The sequence below is a fragment of the Haemorhous mexicanus genome, chromosome 3 (genome assembly GCF_027477595.1).
Source record: "Haemorhous mexicanus isolate bHaeMex1 chromosome 3, bHaeMex1.pri, whole genome shotgun sequence".
In the NCBI taxonomy this organism is placed as follows: domain Eukaryota; kingdom Metazoa; phylum Chordata; class Aves; order Passeriformes; family Fringillidae; genus Haemorhous; species Haemorhous mexicanus.
Genome location: NC_082343.1, coordinates 70,697,074 through 70,718,804, shown reverse-complemented (window position 1 = coordinate 70,718,804; position 21,731 = coordinate 70,697,074). Strand labels below are relative to the sequence as shown.

General features: G+C 38.9%; 1 protein-coding gene across 1 annotated transcript in view; it reads right to left on the bottom strand.

Moving 5' to 3' along the window:
* Positions 1 to 21,731, bottom strand: part of LAMA4 (laminin subunit alpha 4) — a 96,504-nt gene that overhangs the window by 32,823 nt on the left and 41,950 nt on the right. The window contains exons 6-17 of the mRNA XM_059842260.1: positions 19,195 to 19,290; positions 17,188 to 17,339; positions 16,935 to 17,045; positions 14,236 to 14,347; positions 12,105 to 12,272; positions 11,160 to 11,353; positions 9,734 to 9,850; positions 8,047 to 8,195; positions 5,917 to 6,058; positions 4,753 to 4,849; positions 3,854 to 3,970; positions 3,048 to 3,233 (exon numbers count right to left, since the gene is read on the bottom strand). Coding sequence (XP_059698243.1) covers positions 3,048 to 3,233; positions 3,854 to 3,970; positions 4,753 to 4,849; positions 5,917 to 6,058; positions 8,047 to 8,195; positions 9,734 to 9,850; positions 11,160 to 11,353; positions 12,105 to 12,272; positions 14,236 to 14,347; positions 16,935 to 17,045; positions 17,188 to 17,339; positions 19,195 to 19,290 — 1,641 coding nt within the window. The remainder of the gene's footprint in view (positions 1 to 3,047; positions 3,234 to 3,853; positions 3,971 to 4,752; positions 4,850 to 5,916; positions 6,059 to 8,046; positions 8,196 to 9,733; positions 9,851 to 11,159; positions 11,354 to 12,104; positions 12,273 to 14,235; positions 14,348 to 16,934; positions 17,046 to 17,187; positions 17,340 to 19,194; positions 19,291 to 21,731) is intronic.

Below are 21,731 nucleotides of genomic sequence, written 5' to 3'. Positions count from 1 at the left end.
TAAAAAAATTCCAACAAAACCCAAATCAACTTATAGGAAGTTTTCTTTACCTTTTTCCATTTTTAAGGCAAAAATACTGCAATCTCAGAAAATGATTTTGCAAATTGCTTTTTTATTTTTAATAATCTGCAACTGAATTGGAATTGTGTTTGACTCACTGTCTTCACTGTTTGAAATTTGATGTATTAAACTTGAAATGCTACTATAACATGTAAACACAAAACTGACATCTGTAACTACTAGAACTATTGTGAAATCTCAGTATAAATCTCTTCCTCTTGGCCTTTATAATGACATTCTTCAACACAGAAGAACATTGATTTCGATTTTTATCTTTGAGATGAAGGTGAGAGTAGAAAAGAAAACTAGTCTTATGCAGTGATAAAATATAAAAAAAGAATAGAATGGAAATTTTCAAGGCGGAAATGCCCTGACTGCGACCTTTCAGACGCTTCCCCTTTTACTTTTTCCTTCCCAAACTGTCTGCCACCCTCTCTGCTGAAGCCCACCAGTTCACTGCACAATGTCAAGATGGACTGCTCTCAGACAAACTGCACAGCCAAGATATGCTCTCACCCTTCTAAACACCAAGTGCAAGCTTTATTCAAGGGCAGTGCAGACATGCCAGCTTAGATGCTTCAGCTGCTCTGGTACTGTTATTGGCACGAAGATCGGGTGTTTTGGTGTTCCAGGCACCTGTCTGAACATTTGTTGTGACTTTCCTTTGGACTTGGATGGACATTCCTCCTGTCAGATCAACCTCTCCTGGCAGGATACACAGCTGACCTGGGAATGCTCCACCATGCCTGCCATGTCTACATCTGTCTTTCAGGTCTGTGAATCACAATCACATCTGTCTGGAGCACTACCTGTGCCAGCCTCCTGTGTGGCACTGATCTCTCTTCTCAGCTATTTCCACCTGATCTCTCCGGCAAAAACATCTCATCGTACCTTTAAACAAACAAATCAAATGACTTCAGAGCAAAAATGCCATGGGAAAGCTTCCTCCACAAATGTACTAAGGCACACTTTGCTGTAGGTTGGATATCAGCATCTCTCCAACAGTTAGTTTGTCAGAGGTCAGCATGCCCTCCAGGAGCTCACATAGGAACAAATATTTTCAAGGTGACTCCTGACCTGCAAACACACCCTCACAGACATTTTTTCCAGGCACATCACATAGGAGCTGTTCTTGTTCCTTTTTGGGAACATAACCAAGGGAGAGCTGGCCATTTTAACTCTGTTCACTCTTACAGAGCACCTCAAATGCTGCTGGAAATATTTTCTCCAGTACAAGAGCTAGTATGAGCAGATTTTTTTTAATCCTGTATGTCTGCGAGCATTTTGAGCATGAAGAGCCAAATGCAGTCTGTGTTGCTGCTCTACCCACTGCGCTGGGAAGGGAAAATGTTAAATGTAAATCAAGTGTAAAGGTGAATAAAAACAGCCTCATGTGTAAGCTACAGCACACAGTTTCTCTTGGAAGTTTTTCATCATACCATTCCCACCTGGGAGGCCAATCATATCCACATTTGCATTATTTTACATGGTAATTAGAGCCCATAGCCTAAACTGCTCTGTGGTGATCAAAAACATTTTACAGCAATGCAATCCAGTACAAGTGCTGTTATATTAACTACACTCTTATGGAGCTCTGTGCAGTGACTAGCAGTGAGCTTACCCATTCCCAGAGGGACAAGTTCACTGTTTCTTTTTGATGAAAAGCTCAGAGAAATCTGAGCTTCCTCCAGTTCTGGAGCCAGAAATTGGGATATTGAATAGCACTGAATTTCTTCTTGTAAAGGGAACCACTTCTATACCAGTTCTTGGGAGCACTCACTTAACCAAAAATGCTAGGGGTAAGGGTCTTATGGATCATGGAATTCTGAAAATAACATGACTCTTGGGATTCCCCAGCTGAGAGGGAAGACTGTGACTTTGGAACACTAGAAACAATGTTGGGTTTGGTGCTCATTACACCATTTGCAGTAAAATGACATTTGGGTTGCAAACTTCCTGACAGAAGGAGAAAGAATTTAGGGCAGTAAATCTGAGATTCAGACTTTCTGGAGACAGAGTCAATGAGGTTGTGGAATTTCTCTGGGGCACTTTTCGGAGGCCAGGCACCACTGAACAGGTCTGAAGATGATGGTATCATCAGAAGCGTGAAGGAAATTACTTGTTCTGGACTTCCAACCTCCCTAGCCATGAATATCTTAGGGTTAGTGAGCCTCCGGAACAGAGTCAAGAATACACGGAGTAATAAATAGTGGTGCTGTAATCAGCTTTTTATTCCAAGTATTTTCATTTCTAGATTGATTATTTTCTTCCCCAATTATTCTTTTCCTTCTTTCTACATTTCCTTTTTCCTTCTTTCTACAGTTCATTTCTGCTTAATCTTCGCATCTCTTTTTCTACTCTTCCCTATAATCTTCATTTTAATCTTGTAGTCTGCCTTAGCTTTTCTTTTTGTCTTTTTATTTGCCTTAAATTTTTCATAATAAAAAATTATAATAAAAGTGGAATTAATGTGATGTTTACAAGCGTCTCCAGAAATCACTCTGCTTAAATATTTTATTTCCTCCTTTATCCTCTTTGACCCCTTTGTTTAGACTACAAGCTCATCAAGTGAGGGACCATTTTTTCTCCATGTTTGCACTCCTGAAGACAAAAGGGCTCTGTTTTCAAATGCTTCTCAATGTTAAAAAGCAAACAACAAAATATCACCAACCGTAATAGCAAGAAGTGTTTAAACAAGCTGTTTACCATTCAGTGTGACCTTGGTGCCCTGATATAAACGAACTAGAATTCAGTAAGTCTTCAGCACTTAAGTGTTTAAATAATTTTTGGAAGTCCCTGAGGATCCAGCATTCTTAAAATACAGTCAAGACCTAGACAACTGCTAATTTTTGAAAATTTTCGTGGAGGCAAAATGCTAGAAGACTATATGCGATGAATATGCAACGTAAACAATTCATACAACATGTAATTACAGTGATTTCCTGATTTTTTAACACTGAGGAATGGCAAACTTCAGGTCACCCTACCTGCATCCCCAGCTGAATGCACAGCACTGTCATATGCCTCTGAATTGTGCTGGAAGTCTTGCAGGTTTTGGGACCACAGCCTCACGTTCTCATCCATGGGGGTTGTAGCCTGTGTTACTGTCGTGGTAGCACTTACGGCCTCTGCGGTCTTCAGCTGAGCTTGCTCCAAACGCTCTCTGGCCTCCACTACAGAACAAATAGGGAAGGATAGGAAATGAGCTCTTTCAAATATTCGAGTGTGTCGTGTGTCCCATCCCGCCCCACTTTATGTCTTCCCCTTCCCTTCTCTCTTCTTCCCTCCAGTTTATATACACTGAGCATGATGTCGTATGGAATGGAATATTCTTTTGGTCAGTTGGGGTCAGCTGTCCTGGCTGTGCTCCTTCTTAGCTTCCCATGCATCCCCAGTCTCTTCACCAGCATGAAAAGCAGAAAAGGCTTTGCCTCTGTGTAAGCCCTGCTCAGTAGCAACAAAAATATCTCTGTATTATCAACTCTGTGTCCAACAAAAATCCAAAACACAGCTCCATGCTAGCCACTGTGAAGAAAATTAACTCTACCACAGCCAAGACCAGCACAAGGTTCAAGAAGAATGTTAAAAATTTCAGTGACAAAACACTTAATTTAATTCTGAAAGTGTTAAAGCTGGATATTTGATATCTAGGTCTAGAAGTTTCAGCCAAACTCTTCTAAGTGCCCACAGTGACGAACTCTTAGTAGCAACTTCACATCCGTGTTCAAAGATAAAAATGTGCTCTTGAATGTGTGAAGATAAAGCATCACAGAGATGAAGTTCCTCTTCCAACCTGTCTCTGCTGACTGCATTTTTGCGATGGCTCTCATCAGCTGGCTCCGCAGGGCGTTCATTCTGGCAAAAGTGCCATTGACTTGCCAGCTGGTGTCTGCAATGGTGTAACCGCTGCCTGCGGGGACAAAAGGGAGGTACAGCTGAGGGGTGTCCAAGTGGCGTCTGAAAAGGTAAATTCAGTTCTGGGGAGGTATGTCCTTAGGCATTTACTGTGCCATGGACAGGATACCATGGCCTCTTTTAATTTACGGCGTACTTGCACTCCTGACTTTACATAATTTAAAGTTAAAACCAGCCTGCAGCACCTCTGCTTGCCACAGGGTGTCTTCCAAAAACCTGGAGAGCTGTGTTGCAATCAGTACTCTTTGCCCTTGCTTTACCAGAAGAGCTGAGAATAGCTGCAACTGGCACACAGGACTAGTCTCAAATTGTCCTCAAAATTTTAAAAAGTAATTCTGTAATTCTAGATCTTTCTTTCATTTAGAGTGAAGAAAAGCCAAACTACTTTAACATTTATTATTACCCTCCACTGGTGAAATCTAGCTTTCTGAACATTTAAGCTGCTGTGATTTGATTTTAATTGAACTACTTAACTGAGTATGTTTACCAGTGAACAACAGTTTGCAGGGTCACATATTAAAACGGTAGTTGTATCGTAAATGGACTTTTCATAAATGAAATAAACTATCAGTATCTAGTAGGATGACAAAACATGAGTTACTCAAACTGTGCCCATGGCCATTTCAAGTACTTTGTGTGGTAAATTCAATCAACAGCCTATTCTATTGCAGCAGTAGTTCTGCTTAGTGATGTGCTTCTGAAATTTATTTCAATGTGCTTTTGTTTATTTTTAATTGCTATAAACTGATTGGGAAAGGAGAAAGGATGTATATTTACTGTCATGTGCTGTCCGTTGTAGCTGCATGGCTCGGATGAGAAGTTCTTCACTTTTACCTTTATGGTAAATGACCTGAGTATCAATTCCAACTGCAGCCTACAAGCATGTTCCAGAAAAGAAAGTCAGAATAACCCTTATAAAATATTCCACTTTATTGTGATTAATTGTGGACAATATTTTACCTGTATATAAATGCAACTGCAAAGTCACTGCAGTTTCATTTGCTTTGCTAACATTTAAGATTGGCAGTTGGATTGGAAAAAAGTCTGAAAAGCAAAATTTTCTGTTTTAAGAAAGTTTAGAGAAATGTATGGTTTTCCAAACAACCGTACTGAGTAACAAAGATGGAGAAAATCCTCATAATTTATCAGCTCTAGTTTAGTAAACATGACTAGATGCTGCATGTTATTTAGTCACTGTGACTGTTCATTTCTACTGTCACCTCAGATAGGTGATTAATGCTTTCACTTCATGGGGAGCTGCCTTGCAGTCTGTAGCAGTATGCTGGAAACAGAGGGCTGGACTTGAAATCCCTCAGCCCTTTGGGGTTCAGACCCCTTTAATGAACCCAAATCCTCTCGCTATCCCGCTAATAAATTGCTGGTAAGTAACATGTATACAGGTTCTTAACCACAGGCATACAAAAAATATGCCTGTAGTTGTAGGAAGTATTTTTGAACAGTAAGGCCAGAGAAAGAATTAGTCTCCCACTCCTTACACTTACACTGTGTAAGGAGTGGGCTTTGTCCCATTTCAGCCTGATTTTCTATGAGATGCAGTGATGTCTTGATCACATTTCCTGCCACATGGCACTGAGTGAAGCAGGAGGACTCAAGCACTAAATGCCAGCTCAGGTTCCTGCAGGAATAGGGAGTTGTCTGTAATTTCACAGATATGTCTCAATGTGAGTGACAATACAGAGCAGCATCACCCTATGGGACAGGGACAGAAGAACCTTTTGTGTCTTTTTAAATACCAGGGGACTTCAGACTGGAAGAATAATTAACTACATGGGATTTAATTCAGGAAATAATAAAAGAAAAAATTGTGCAGTGAGAAGTTCAATACTGCCAGTTAAGATAAATTTGTTTTTTCTTTACATTAGGTGCCTGAAGTCTCTGAAACATTGTAAAGTAAAAGCTGGGATTAGGAAAATTACTTACATCCTTGACCCGGTTTGTTGTGTTCAGTGCCAGCAATGCAACTTCATTGGCTTCTTCGATATAACCAGCAATGTTTTCATACACATTTGAAGCATTGATTGCCCTTTGTACCAAACCATTTGAATCAACACCATACAAATTCCTGTTAAATAGAGAGCAAAAGGTGAAAGAAACCAAACTGAATCAAAGTAGTTTCTGACTACATAATCACACACGTAAATGTACTTGGCCTAACTGGTATTGTCTTCATTGTGTCTGACCAATCTGAAGTAGGTGAAAACTGTGTGGATAGAAGAGTCTTCCCTGCCATTTACCTTTGAGAATTTTGTCCTTAACATTTATGTGAGTAGCAACAAATGACTACTCAGCTTTTGCTTTCTTTTTTTTTCTAGATTAGATATTCCATAAATTAACAGAACAACAAGTCTACCAGTAATCCTTCTTTAGGAATAATTCCTATCCATGAATGGAAAGACCTATGTGTTCCAGTGACCAGGATAGCTGTGTCACTGTCCTGTCTATATTTTCCAAATGTAAGTGGGAAAAGGGGGAGAATCAGATGAAGAACTACCCCTAGCCATGAGAATTTGCAGGAAGTTAGACTGAAAGAAACCTTTGATGGCATGGTTTTGATCTGTGTATTAGGTGATAACTGGTCTTCAGGGGGGATTCCAAACAGAAGACAGTTCAGTGCTCAACATTCCTCTGTTAACAATTTTGAATAGATATTATTTTTTAATGTTCTGGTGATAAGCAGATTTCCAAGTATATTTTAGAAATCGATTCTAAATATAGATGTATTTGCACATGTGTGCATTCACTTCAAAGTGTTTGCACACCGAGAGATTATCAAATTTCCAGATTCAGCATTATTGCAAGAATTTTCTGCTAAAGTCCCTTAAGGCAAAACAATAAACTCTATCAAATAAAAGCCTAACCGGCTAATAAAGAAAACCTATAAAACCAAGATGTTTTGAAGACAGGCTAAATGTTTTAAAGGATTAAAGTTTCACTGCAGGACAATCTTCTCAACAAACAATGGAGTCAGCATTATTCCATCTCGGTATTTTGTAATTACTTTTGTTTGCTTTTTGTGAAATTCCTAATGTGTTTGACTTGGTAATAAATTTTAAATTATTTTGGTAAGGGAGGAAGGGTAGTTATATGGGGTATTTTAATTCAAGTTAGTCTGCTGTCCCTAGTTAGCTGATCTCAGACTGAACATATTGCTTGGTTTTTATGTTTCTGTAGTTTGTGTGTCATTATAGAACAGTTTCAGATGTCAGCTTTATACAATTGCATAAAAGAAGACCATCTGTTATTTTTTTTCTCTATTTTAATCTCCTATCTAGGGCATACGAATATTAAGAAACAACTAGTATTTAGATAATATACTTGAAGAGTAGTTGTAAGCTTATCTTCCAAAAGCATATGCCTATGATATTACTTAAGGTAGAATTTGGTGACATATTTTATTTAAAAATTCATTTACAGCAGTGATTTTTTCATGGATAGTCCCAATTGCAAAAAAAAAAAAAAAAAAAAAAAAATCATTAAATTTACCTAGAAGTGATTTTTTTAGTAAATTGGTGCAATGTTCATGCGTTTAGTATCTTCCAGCCAAATAGAAAGACTTGCAATAATTTTTTGATGTTGTTATGAGCCATTTTCATTGGGACAGAACCTACTAAGCATCAGAACTGCTCCATCTGTATAACTGTTTTTGGAATAAAATTATCTCAAAGCTCATTTAAGAGCTGTAAGGCTAAACATTTTTTTAATGCACATGAACTTATTGACATGAGCAGTTTCTGAAGACCCCATTTAATCTTGCTTGTATTATTTTACTTTTCACTAATCCACCTTTCCTATTTTGCTATAGGAAGAGAACATGCCCAGTTAGACTAGAGAGAATGTCATGCAAGATATATACTTGTTCTTTAAAAAGTTCCGTAGATTTTGCCTAGCTCAACTTCAGCCGTTCTCTGTGGACCATGGCAAGTCCTTCTACACAAGACTTAACACTGATTTGTTCAGTGCCTATTCATTGTCACTGCGCTTCTACTTGTCTTTTCTGCTGTTCTGTAAATGGCTCTTGCATGAACAGAATCTGCTGAAGTTAAATTTTACCCATCCAGCTCATCAGCAAGTCTTCTTAGGTTTTGTGCATGATGCATTGCCTTTTCTACCAGTTCATCATCAAACAGGGACAGGTTGGTTATTTTTTCTTGCAGTTCCTTTTTTGCTCCATCTATTTCTGCGTAGAACCCTGAGGCATTCTGAACAAAACAGGGAAGGGAGGAAAGAAGATGAAAGTTGTAAAAATCAAGTCTGTATTTTGATTATTATTTACCCTTTATATTATTACAATGTTCCTTGATTTCTGGTGTAGTTGTTTTATTTTACATCTTTCAAAGAAAAATGGGAAAGATCTAATGGTGATTGCAAGTATGGAGGCAAATGCAGGAAGATAAAAATCAGCAAAAATTCCAGAAATCACTTAAGAACACATTGGAGAGAGATGCATAAAATAAAAAAGAAAGGTGGTAAAAGTCTTGCTCCAGAATTGTGCCAATGACAAGTCTTTTAGAGTGAGGTCCCCTTTCTGCCTTCTTTCACAGAGAGATTCCTCATGCTAAGACACCTTGGATTACTCTAATTTGCAAATCAGTCCACCTAAATACTACCTATGTATGTATAGGTAAGGAGAAGTGGAATCCCTTTGCCTTAGCCATGGTTCTTCCTTTTATGAAATACTTGTTGGAAGACCAAAGGCCTGCATTCTCCTTCTCTCCAGTACACAAGCTCGCCGATGTGTTTGAAGATTAGAAATGTGGCAACATGTGATTATAAATACAAAACACATGAAAAAGCATGAAACTGAGAGAGGGGAGAAGGATGAATGGGTGAAATGGGAAAATACTTGCAGCTGATAAGGATGGACAATGTATGATGTTTGTACTTCCTTCCCTGCAGTGTGAACATCCACAGTGGGGAACCCAAAACGTAAACAGCAGAAATTTGTTTTGCACAAAACACCAGAGAAAAACCCCAACGTACTGCTTGAACACAGGGATGGTTGCAAAGTTGTCATTTTCTCAAATTATTTTTTTCAAAGAAAAATTAATGACTTTTTATAAATGCTTTTGTGTCAAGAAGTGGGCAACTGTGACCAAAATGAATGCTTGTGGAAGATTTTATTTTTTCTTGAGTTATTTCAAAATTTTAAAATAAGTCATGAAGAAAGAAAGCAGCTTTGGTAAATATTTTAGTTATCAAATTCCTAGTTTTATTTTCTTTATCTTCTCATAGAAAATCTAAACCCCAAAAATTTCTACAAATTTTCTTCAACACCATGTCTGATTCAAAACACTGGATAGTAGTTCCAGAAAAAGATTTCTATATGACAATCTATATATGTTTGACACAGTGCCTGCTTCTAATGCTGATATCTGGGACATTTAGTGTTCTTCCATGCTCACTCCTAGGCACTAGGAAAGGAATTTAGCATATAATGCAATCTTTTACCAGAACATCTTTTGGCAGCTGCCTATAATGAAATAATTGAGAACTCTATAGCATAGTCTTTCATTATGCTTTGCCTACAGTAATGTGTCCTTATATTAGAATTATTTTTTTTAGGCAGTAAATTGTAATAACAGAGCTTTTCATCCAAGAAAACCATTTACTTTTTCAGGGAATATTAACTAGTGTTTCATGGAAGCAGTATAAAGAAGGAGAGTTTTTCCATTAGTGATCTAAACATGATTTTGAAAAATCAGAACGTATCATTTAAACAAGCCACTGAGGCACTTACCTTTATTACTTCACTTAACTCAGAATTGACCTTTTGTGGTCCTTCCAAAATAGTTGTGGCACTGAGCAGAATGCTGTTCACTTCATTCATTTGCTCTTTTGTCTTCTCGTGTTGTTTCTAAAAAGAAAGCTCAAAACGTTAATCATTTCCAATACCATTTGTGCTTTGATGTGTTCATCATTTTTGTTAAATGTGCTGGAGTTAATAAAAAGATAGTGGTGAGCTAAATAGATTTAAGCTAATAGATTTAAGAAGTCTGATTTTCCAAGACAGGTCTAATTGCTACATGTTATGATGTGAATTACTTTTTGTTTGTTTCTTTTGTAAAAGAAATGTTGGATGATTTAAAAAAAATTAATTTCATTTTATGTTACAGTCTAAGTAGCTATTGGAATGAAGCACTATTCAGTGCACAGCAGAGACAAATTAAAAATGGATTTTTCATAGTCATCTGGAGACTATATTTTTCTGGAGTTTTTTTAAATCTACAGTGCAGAGATCTCTTTTTCTTGCCAGTAGTAAAATTGTCCTCTTTGTAATTTTTTTCCTTGCTGAAAAAATAAATGAGAAATTTTAGGTGGGATATTCTGGTTTTGAATTCCTTAAAAGAAATTTTGAAAACAGGGAAAGAATCACAGAGCTGCTCTGAAGAGAAGGGGACAGGTCACCTCTGAGCTCTCTTCCAGAGTGGAAGCTTTACTTTGTTCAAAGCCCTGAAATTGTTCATTTGGACAGGACACAGGGGAAAACTATTGTAGCCTTATAGCTCATCTAGCAAGTTCACCTAGCAAGTAGGAAACCCAATTTCAAGGTATCTGTTGTGGAGCAGTTAGACAATGGATTTGGTCTTGAAAATTCAAGGGCAACTGTCAACTCCTCTTGAAAAAGTGGGGATGCATTTTGTTTAAAGTGGTTTAGAGGACATTTGGATCAGACAGTATGGATGCACTCAGCCCAGGGCACAAATGCAGCTCAGAGTCTTTACAAGTAATTGTTTTCTTAGAATAGATCTAGTTGTGTGAACATGAGTCCCTCCCACATTATAAGTCAGGACAAAATTGGATGAAGTAATCCCACCACAATATTTGTAGCAGCCATGCTACCTGAAATTTCAAGCTTCTTGAGTTTTACTGTAACATGCCTTTCTAATCTAGGCATAAATATCCATCTCTTCCTCGGTCTGATGAGGCACGACCTGCCAAAACTTCTCATTTATTGTCACTCCACAAATAGATAATAGTACCTTGCATTTCTACAAGCTGTTTCTTAGAACTGAAGAGTCAAACTCATCCTGCTGAGTGCTCCAAGAAATTCTTTTTTGGTGTGGTGATTCCTGAATCTAAATTGTGTGCAATCTACTGTTTTAAGCAATGGCAGAGGTGGAGTGTTCACAGTCAACACTTATGATAAATGTGGTGCACAGTACCTCCTGCCTCTGGAGCCTGGCTGTGTTTTCCCTGTTTATATCCTCTGCTTGTGTAACATAGTCAAGCGCCTCGCCTAATGCCTCCTCCAGGTCTGACAGCTTCACATCCTGTTCGCTGAGCTGCTCCAGCACATCAGTTACCAGGGATCTGGTGTCGTTGTACTTCTCGTGAAATGCTTCAATTTGCTGTAGCACTGGGAGAAAAATTGGAGGCCAATAAATCCAAAGCTTGCATTTCTGACAGAATGTACCTATACAGCAATTTCTTTGCTGTTACTCAGGAGACAGTAAAACACATTTTGTAAAGCTCACTTGAGGGATTATATACCTAGATTTTAATTTTCTTTTCTCTTTTGAGAAGGAAAGATACCTCTCATTTTACTATTTCATTTTAATCCTATTACTTCCCCCTCTGAAATATATTTTATTAAAAGAAACTAGGTCTGTCTTTGCCTGCTTTTCATTTGTTTTTCATTGTTAAACCTAGGCAGCCTGTTCTGGAGATGACAGTCTTTATGCCTCATGTTCTGACTCATGTTCACTAAGCTGTGAGAATTAGGCTGCCACTTTTTCCCATGCTAGCAGCTTTTCTCTCTCTGCTGGTGTTTGCTGTCCCCACAGCAGAGCTGGCATGGGGGATGATGTTCACATGAGCATGCCAGCCCTGCCATGAACCTTCCTGAGCAGCTGTTGTTGAGGTGCTGCAGTGCACAGACACACACAGACACACAGACCTTTTCCTCACCATTCTGCTGTGAGGAGCACCAAGCACCAGCAGGGACTTGGGGCAGGAATTTGGGAGCAGCAGCGTCTCCAGCACACCAGCTGGTGTTCGCCAAGTGCCTGCTGGTCCTCCACAGGGCTCAGCAGTACACCCAGAGCTGCCCAACACCTGCCAGCTGGGCCTCAGCATGTGGCTGAAAGGAAAACTGACTTAAAACTCACACTCCTCTGCTGCATTTTTTTCCTCATCTGCAAGTTGCCTCTGATTAGTGAAAGGCTTTCGGCGTTTGATCTCCTTCAGCATCTCCTCAGCCATGCTCCGCTTCTGGGCAATTTCTTCAGGGCTCAGCTCTTGTTGAATTGCATAGTATTTTGACTTGCTGCTGATTTCTAGGGGGAAAAGGGAACAGATGGTCGATTCCGTATGACTACAGAGAAATAAATACTGTGGACTGCTTTTACTTTTGTGAATTGTGATGATCCTGATGGCAAAACAAAGTTTTAATTGTCTTCAACTCCATAGTAGGTAATTATTATGTTTAATCCAATCTTAATACTAAACCTGTAAATAATTCACTCTTTCTGTCACATGTGGAGGTCTCAACAGAAGAAGATGGGATTAAGCAGTCTTGGGTTGTGTGCTTTATTTGGCTTGACATTTCTTATAGACTGGGAGAATAATTTTATTTTGGATTCTGTGGCATGTAGCAGGCTGGAGCTTTCACCTAGGACCATGGTTTTTAAGTGCTGCTGTTTATAAAATAATAACAATGCTAAGGAGACTGAAGGAACCTCATTTTCCATCTGCAGAAGTTTGAGCACCCTAAGGAGGTAACATATGGCTTCTGGCCTGATGCTGCCTCGCTGGTTTGGAGATAGATGCTATTTCAAGGTTTTGGTCTCAATCCAAAAAACATTGTTGTATCCCTGCAGCTGAAATTGAGTTTACCCATTCCCAGTGTAATCATTACAAAGTTTACTCACTTCTCACTCCCTGGCCTTGAATACCAATCACCTCCTCTTCTATGTCCTGTGATGTGTGTGCCTTTGGCTAGTGCTTGTCACTAGCTTTGTGGGTAAACAAAGTTGGCAAAACCAGCATTATTCTTATGGAAGATTTTTATAAAAAATAGGTGTGTAATTGTGGCACCACTGATTCTTTGGCAGAGTGTCTGTATGCCTGCCCTTGGTGGGCCCTGAGCTCATTAGTGAAGCTTTAAAGGCTCATACTGAGCAGAAACTGATGAAGACCATGGATTTCTTTTTCCTTATGCTGGCACATCTATATGTGCACATGGGTAATGCAACTGCAGAAGAACAGTTTTGGGCATGGTGGAAATAATTTTCACCTACTTGTTTCCAACTGTTTTCATTCTATTCACAGTCATGGATGTTTTTTCTTCTATAACAGCTTAACATGATTGTGCAATTTGTGTGCCAAATTAGATGCATATCTGCCTTTTGTGGTTCCTGTCCTGCTCCAAAGCAATTCATGATACAAAAAGGTGATCCACAGACATCAACCATGATTGTTAGTGACATACAGTGAAGCTCATGCTGACGCTTTTACTCACAAATTGTAGAAATAAAATATGATAGATGGCCAGATAGTCAATGTTCTTTTAGCATCAGAGGTGCAAAAATACAGTACAAATAAAACATACTATATGGTCTTAGCCTGGCTCTTTTTTGTGATGGGACATATTAATGATATGTTTCCTGAGAGAAAGTAATGGAGCACCCATGAAGGTAAGGATTAGCAAGGATAACAGTTGATATGTAACCACTCTTCCTTACACAAGCTGCCAAATGGCTTGCAATAACTGCCAAGATAGAACTAATCAGGTCTATTAATCAAATATTTTCAATTGGAAAAGGGCTATTTAACCTCAGCTACCAGTCAGCATTTCTATTCTAGTGCCACAGACAGCTTTTGCCTACTGTTGGCTTTGCTGAAGACTGGGGGAAATCTGTTCTGCAGCAGGATGGAGGCTTTCATGTCGCAGGTGTACAGGGGACAGGGGTGGTTTTGAGTACATTGATTTCATTGCTTTCTGCAGGTACTGAAGAAGAGGCTGCAGTTGGTTAAATCTCATTTTTATATTTCAGGATGATAATGGTATGTCATAGATATTCCAGATGAAGATGATTATCTCTGACTAGGAAATCTTTTTTGAGTGCAGTTGTGCTTGAGAGGGTGTTCACTGTTGCCATAAATTACATATTGTCCTATATATCAGAAGATTTTCCTTTGATATATAGGACAGTAAAAGTTCTTGATGATCCATTAATACATGAAGGTTTCATTAATACATTCTTGACACTGAGAGGAAGCAGGAATGAATCTATTTACCTTCAATGTTATCTCTTATATCATTGAGCTGCTGCACAAGCTGGGAAGCACGGTTGTTGATCTCCGTGGTTTCCTTCTGTACCAGGCGGCCTTTGCTGGATGCTTCATTTCCCTATGAATAAACCATGAGAGGTAAACATTAGATTTCTTTTCAGATGTGAGGATAAGCAGTATAAACACACATTTTTCTTTCTCCTGGTGAGCATGTGGAAGTCCTTTTTATCATATAAAGTAGTATTTAAAGGTGTTCAAAGTGGAGATCTGTCTTGTCAGTGTTTTCAGAGTTGCAGAGTGAGAGATTAAATCCTGTCTCATATTTATCCATCATTTGCTGCAATAAAATTTTCATAAATTATGTACAGTTGTAAAACTCTATCTACCAAGTCTCCTGAGGCATTCAGTGGGGCTGGCTCATTTTGTTGCTGGGTATGGCATTTCCTGAGTAAGCAAATAGAATGAGGAAAAAGGTGTCAAGTTCCCAACTCTTTTTAGACCTGTGTCTCCCTCAAGTGAGGTCCCCAGCTCTGCAACTTCTTAAAGAAAAGAAAAAGCCCAAGGGTTGAAAATACTCTGAAGAGCACAGACACAGTCCCGTACCGTATTGTGTTGGGGGCTGCACTCTGCATTGTGTTCCCTTACTTAGGGTTTGTGGAGGCCCCAGGTGGCATTTGAAGGCAGGGCCAGGGTGGACAGCTCCACTAAAAGGGATGGGAATAATGATGAAACAAATTGTAAGGGTTACAAGACTGATAAAACAAGTGTAAGGGTTAGTAGAAACGTTCCTAGTTCCCATCTTCCTCATATTCAGGCTGTGTGCTGTTTTACTCAAAAACTCATCCCGTGCAGACTTTGGGAGTTACAGGTAGTTACAGGAGTTGTATTTAGCAGAAAGATTTGCCTACAGTTGGTCCATTCACCCTGCCTTTGTGGTTTAGATCAGAATCTGCAGCAACCCATCCCCCAGATGTAGGGACATGCATGTAAAATGCTCGGAACAGAAAATGCTGGGTGTGTCTGCAAAACCCACTCAAGCCCTAGCACCCATTTTCCATAAATGTACCCTGAAATAGCAAATAGCTCAATATATTCAGAGTTACTATTGTGGTCTTCCACTGTCAGAGTCTGGGGTCATTATTTCCCTGCCTTACAAGCAACCACAAGTATTGATGTGGAACTAACATTAGAAGTAACCAGGGAGAAAAGACCAGAGGAAATGCTGTTTGTTCAGGGACAGTAAAACTGAGGAATGAGGAAAGAAATCCCCAGATAGTCCTGCAAATGAAATGTTATTATCCAAACTCACTAAATATTCATAGAAAACCAAATGCCTTAATCAGTCTGCCCACCAGCTACAGAGAGGGACACTGAGGCGTGTGAGCTCAGACAGATATTCACAGGTATGGAGCTGAGTGTGAGTTGGTTTAATCAAACTCGCTTGAACATAGGCATAGCCCGTGTAAATCTTATGTGCCCTTTCTTCTAAGTAAGTGTTGATTAAAAACGCACAAACCTAAATTTTCTCTTCCACTTTCCTTTGTGTTGGTTTTTTCCCCCCTACCTGCTCCTGTATTTGAATTTTAATTTAAGGTATAATTTAAATTTGTCTTGTGAAGGAATTGGTGAAGTGAATAAAAGGTCTGGCACTTTGCAATAAGCATGAAATATAATCTAGTTGTATGGCAGCTGTGGCTATCTTTGATAATAACATAGAGTGACTTATTTTACTAATATATGTATATTGCAGCAACAGAAAGATGTTGAATATTATCTTTTTAAAATAGGGGATAAGCAATTTTGAACCCTATTTCTTCTCTTAACATCAGTATTCTTTTAGGATGCAATGAAAGTGTTGTGGGAGATGAGAGCTGATGACCTTAATTTTATAGCCTGGCAGCTGGATATGGATGCAACATTTATGATTGTAATTGTATTAAAAATATCATGAGTGCTGGTCAAGCTCCCATCTCAGTGGGTACATGAAAAATCTTTTTTTTGGCAGTTTTGTAATATATTTTGAAATGTCCAATCAGGACTAATTTAATTTTAAAAGAGCATACATGTAAAATAGATATAGTACAAATGCTCCCAAAATCAATCTGCATTAGTTTAGTGTTGGTTACTTCACTTAATTAGAAATTACAATGTGAATGAGAAAGGCAACATGTCTATCCCAGATCAAACATGATGTGTAGGGGGTAGGTGGGAACTCAGATCCTGAGGGGAAGATTTTTGTGACTGGTGACAAACCTCCAACCACGCTCAACACATTTTTTACCTCCTTCCATTTCTGTGAAGAAGACTTGATAATTAATTTATGCTTTTAATTCATATTTAAAGCAGAAAGTTACAAAACAGGAATAGAAATAGTAGGTTCTTCCAGCTGTCAGGCCACATCCACTCTTGTTTGGTGAACCTAAAGTGTCAGAGTAGATGTTAAGAATTTTTTTTTAATGAAAAGGAACTGGAACAAGTTTCTTAGAGAGAGGGTTAATGTCTGTCAGGATCTAAGAGGCATTTGAACAAGGCCCTTAATAGGATGCTTTGACTTTTGGTGGGTCCTATATTCCTCAGACTGTTGGACCGGATGATCATTTTAGGTCCCTTCCAACTGGGACTATTCTGTACTCTCCTCTTATGCCAACAGGTGAATATGACAAAGTGCAAACCCTCAGAGCTTTGGCAGAAGGCTGTAAACAAACCTGTTCATCAAGTGTTTCAGCTTCTCTGACGAGATCATTCATCTCATCTGCAGCATCATCAACCTGCATGGTCCAAAGTGTAGCATGATTCTTCTTTTTGGACATTGCCTCCTGTGTGTGGGAAAAAAAAGTCAGTGTATCTAAAAACAAACTCCTTCTCTAGTGAGGGCAGGGATTGAAATTTACAGGAATGGAGTGGAAATTCAAAGATTCAAACTACATGAAAAAACCAAAATATCCTCAATGCTTGTACCTGGAGATGAGTGGTAGTGAGGTTCAGGTCATTCAAACGCCTTTGAGCTGCAGCACCTGTAGAAATGCTCAGTAAAGTGGATTTGCTTTCGTCAATAGTCAGCACTGACAACCGGATATCATCTGTCAAATCCCAAATGCATTTATCGCAGCCTGATAAGAAAATAAGACAGCATAATTTTTCTTTAGTGTTTGTGTCAGCTACAGCGAGTGTCTTAAATTCATGCAATAGTGCTCTTGACCTATGATGTTCACTCTCTTTGTCACTGATGCTTGCTGGTGGATACCCCTTTTCTTTCACTTTCATCCTCCCACTTCCAAGGTTATTTCCACAGTACAGTTATGACATTTCTAGCTGAGCAGCACCAGATGGGACTGCTCAAAGAGGCTGACACAGGGATTCTGCAATCAGTTGGGAGAGAGGGAGAGGTATTTCCTGGCTATTCCCTAGGCGCTACATGTTTGTGGACTGAAGGACAACAGATGAAGGTCAGACAAAACCAAATGCATTTTGTCAGAGCCTCAAACTTGATATTTAAAATTTAGTGGTATGAGAAATAAGGATGTCCGGCACATGGGCTCTTGGCCACCTACTTGGTTATGAGGACAACTTTTAAAACCACAGTTATAATGTGCTTGGAAAGTGCTTTTGCAGAATTATATTCTTGTTCCTGATGAATGATTGCAGTGCCACCTTGTTTATAGTGACGCTGGTGCCAATACTGAATGCAAGAGGCTTAGGTGAATGTGAAACACAGATTTCTACAGACACTTTTGCTCGATATTTTAGCAGGCCCTGAATGTTTTCCTTCTGATTGCTCTTCAGGCACATGACCCCTCTTCTTGGGAGTTGGTTCAGGAACCATACATGCTATACACTCTGCATTATACAGGTATAAATACACTAACGTTTAAAAAAATACATGTGGTTACCAACAGCTACAACATAGTACTCCTGGAAACTCCCCAGGCTTCCTGTCATTAGGGTATGGGAGATAGTGGGCAAGGAACTTACTGATGGACATATGCCAAGTTGTGAACAGCAGCAATCTATATTAGATGTACTGGCTTTGACTGGGGTAATTTTCTGCACAGTTAATTTCAGTGGCTAGTATGGGACCATGTTTTGGATTTGTGCTGAACACAGGGCTGATAATGTAGAGATGTTTTTGCTGTTGCTGAGCAGGGCTTACACCCTGCCAAGACCCTTTCTGTGTTTTGTACTGCCATGCTGGTGATGAGACTAGGGATGTGCTGGAAACTGAGAGGAGACACAGCCAGGACAGGTGACCCCAGCTGACCAAAGGGATATTCCAGACCGTGTGACATCATGCTCAGTAAATACAGTGGGGAGAAGAAGGAGGAAGGGGGGCGGGGGGTTGGGCATTTGGAGTGATGGCATTTGTCCTCCCAAGTAAATATTATGGGTGGTGGGGTTCTGCTCTCCTGGAGATGGCTGAATGCCTGCCTGCCCATGGGAAGAAGTGAATGAATTAATTGTTTTGCTTTGTTTGCAAAAGTGTGTGTGGCTTGTGTGTGCACAAGTTTTCTGGCTTTTACCCTTTCCCTGTTCCTGCTGGAGTGAGTGAGTGGCTGTGTTGGTGATGGGGTTAAACCACAGCTAGAAAACCATAAATTATATGCAAGATGTCACAGGTAAAGTTGTGAGGACAGCTTTTAGGGCCAGAATATTATTTTTCAGGCAGTGTGTCTCAAGGTCTACGGAAATGGCTTTGGTGAGAACTTCACTGCTGCTCTGCAGTTTGGACCTGAATGTACAGTCTGCATCACAGAGTTGGAAATATGTCTGTACTCAGACAAGTGTGTGAGAACATGCTGAAGTACTCAATCAGCAGGACATTGTGTATATTCACACACTAAAGTGCCCTGTGGGACCACTGTCAAAATCCTGAGCTCACTGGAGTACCAAGCTCTTAAGTTACTATTTGCAGTCTTCTAAATATAAGAGCAACATTAATTATTGGTGTTTTTATGACAATGTTCTTACTGATTGTCGGGCAGTCTGTGTCAGTAGAAACTTCAGGACTGTCTGCGAGGCATTCTCCAGTCTGGCTGTCACACATTCTGCCTCCACAGTTACATGCTGGGGAAAAAGAAAGGACTTTTGAAAGAAGAATCTTCAAAATGTACAAACCCCCCTGCCAAGACTAGTGAAATTATTATACTTAGGATTGTGCGTGGGTATTCAAACCAATATCAAGAACTTATTGCACTGATTTTCCTTTCAGTACTTCGAAAAGGTGTTTCTTGCGCTGGTGAAATTTGAACAAATAAAATATGAAGTGGAAACACCTCTGTTTCCAGAGAAGAGTGAGAACACCTCTGCTGAAATTACTTGTTCAAAGCTTGGTCATGAGTCAGCGAGGCCAGAGTTGCCCAGAAGGGCCGTTGTTCATCAATGTCTAGAAAGGGTGACATTTAGGAGATGTATTAAGAAAAGCCGGGCAACTAAAGTTAATTATTAGTTAACAAATCTCTCCACAGCCCTGTGGAATTTATCAGCACTCTGTCAGGCTGTCACTAAAAAGGCTTTGCAGCTATCAGGGATTGATAGCGGACTCCAGTTACGCTGACAGCTTGAACGTATCAACAAGTAAATATCTCCTACCACTTACAATGATGAATAAATGACGTTTGATATTTTTTCAAACTTGAGAAAGCAACATTTTTATTGCCAGCATGAGTGGCTTTTTAAAAAGCCCAATTTTTAATCTAACATCTCTAAACCTCTTTCAAGGTTTAATTGGCCTTTTAAAATATATTATTTTAAAGATTAAAATATTCTTGGAACACTTCAATACAATAACAAGAACTCAAGCAGAACGCAAGAACAGCAGCAATCTATCTGGAATTTATTTTGGTCTTGTGATTCATGGTTTCAGCTGAACCTCATATAACGAAATATTTTACTGCCTTTTTATTGCAGCCCATTAATTGTTATGTATGAATTGGCTTGTATTTACATTTCCCACTGCACGTTCAAGGATTTGTCAAGAGAAAATACATAAAACAACTTCAAAGAAAGCATCCTGTACTAACGTCAGAATAATTTTGTGTAAGTGGACCAGTGTTAGTAAAATACTGTTAGTGTTTTTGTACTGTTTTTAGTACAGTTTTTATACTAATGTAAAAACAGAAATTTTTTATGAATTCTCTGATGCTGTCAGCATTTTGACCTTATCAAAATCTGTGCCTCCCAGCTTTTGGATCTATGATTACTTTGAATTGTTATTTCTTTTTTTTAAGAAGTGAAAGAAAAGTATCAGTTGAAAGTAGAGATTTCTCTTTACCTATAATATGGAGACTGGGCTATGGCCAGGTAGCAATAAACTTAAAAGGATAAAATTTCAATGAAATTGGTGTTCAAGAAAATAAAATTGTGTCTTCTTATTTAAATGGATACCTGTGAGTCTGCTACTCAAAATCTTATAGCAAATTAATTCCAAAAGTAGTCTGGACCATTTTTCAACTACTGGTTTAAGAGGTACCACATTTTTAGTAGGGAACTAAGACTTTAAATGATACCATAATTTGCTGGTGGGGAAAGCTTCTAAACTTACCTTTATATCTGAGGGCCATTTGTGGAGAGCTTTGAACTATGGCTAAAGGATATGTGGTTAAAAAAAAAATTAAAAGCAACTTAAAACTACCATTCGTACCATTCATACTATGAACGGTAGTTTTAAGTTTACCCTGGTTTAGTCTTCCAGTCAAAAGGGAAAACAAAGATTTTAGATTGATATAGCTGTTTGTTAATTTAGTGGTCTTGCCTTTTATTTTATATACCCTTTGAGATGCTCTATGGAAATATGCAGACTGGCTTGATTCTTGCAATAATTTTATTTCTCTATTTTTGGTTTAAAGAAGATATTTGACTTATTTCAGAATAAATTCTAAGCAATAGTTCCTAATTGTCCCACAAAGCCAAACAAAGGATAAGTTTTCCCTGTGAACTACACAAATAGTTGGAATATCATGGGTGTATTGATGCACTGCAATCTGCACTGTACTGTCAAGTACAGCACATTGTGGTGCTCAGCAGAAATGAAGATGAAACAAGAAGTGTGTAATTCTCTGAAACATAACACTGCAAAATCAGAATTTGCTACAGTGAACTTCAAGATTAAATTCACTTCTGAAAAGAGAAAAGCTGTACCTCTCACAATGTACTCAAGTGCCCAAGCACTTTTTATTTTTAGCAAAGATGAAACACTGCAAGGAAATGTGCTAATGAAGAGAATTGCCACACTGATTTGAAGTCTGTGTGAACAGCCTGTATAGAGAACTCATGTGTACCTCCTTAAGGGTGCAAACAGAAAAACTCTACTGAGGTGATGAAAGTTTGATTTGAGTTTCAAAACTTCACTTTCAGAGATGCTTTCCAAAATCACTTATTGCATAATCTGCCCAAACATTTGGAATGCCCTGTAACTCTCAGACTTCTGGCAAAGTTACTCTTAGGTGCTTTTGGCCATGGGCAGGGCACCATTGCTGTGGTTTGCAGAGGTGTGTTCCTCCTGCCTC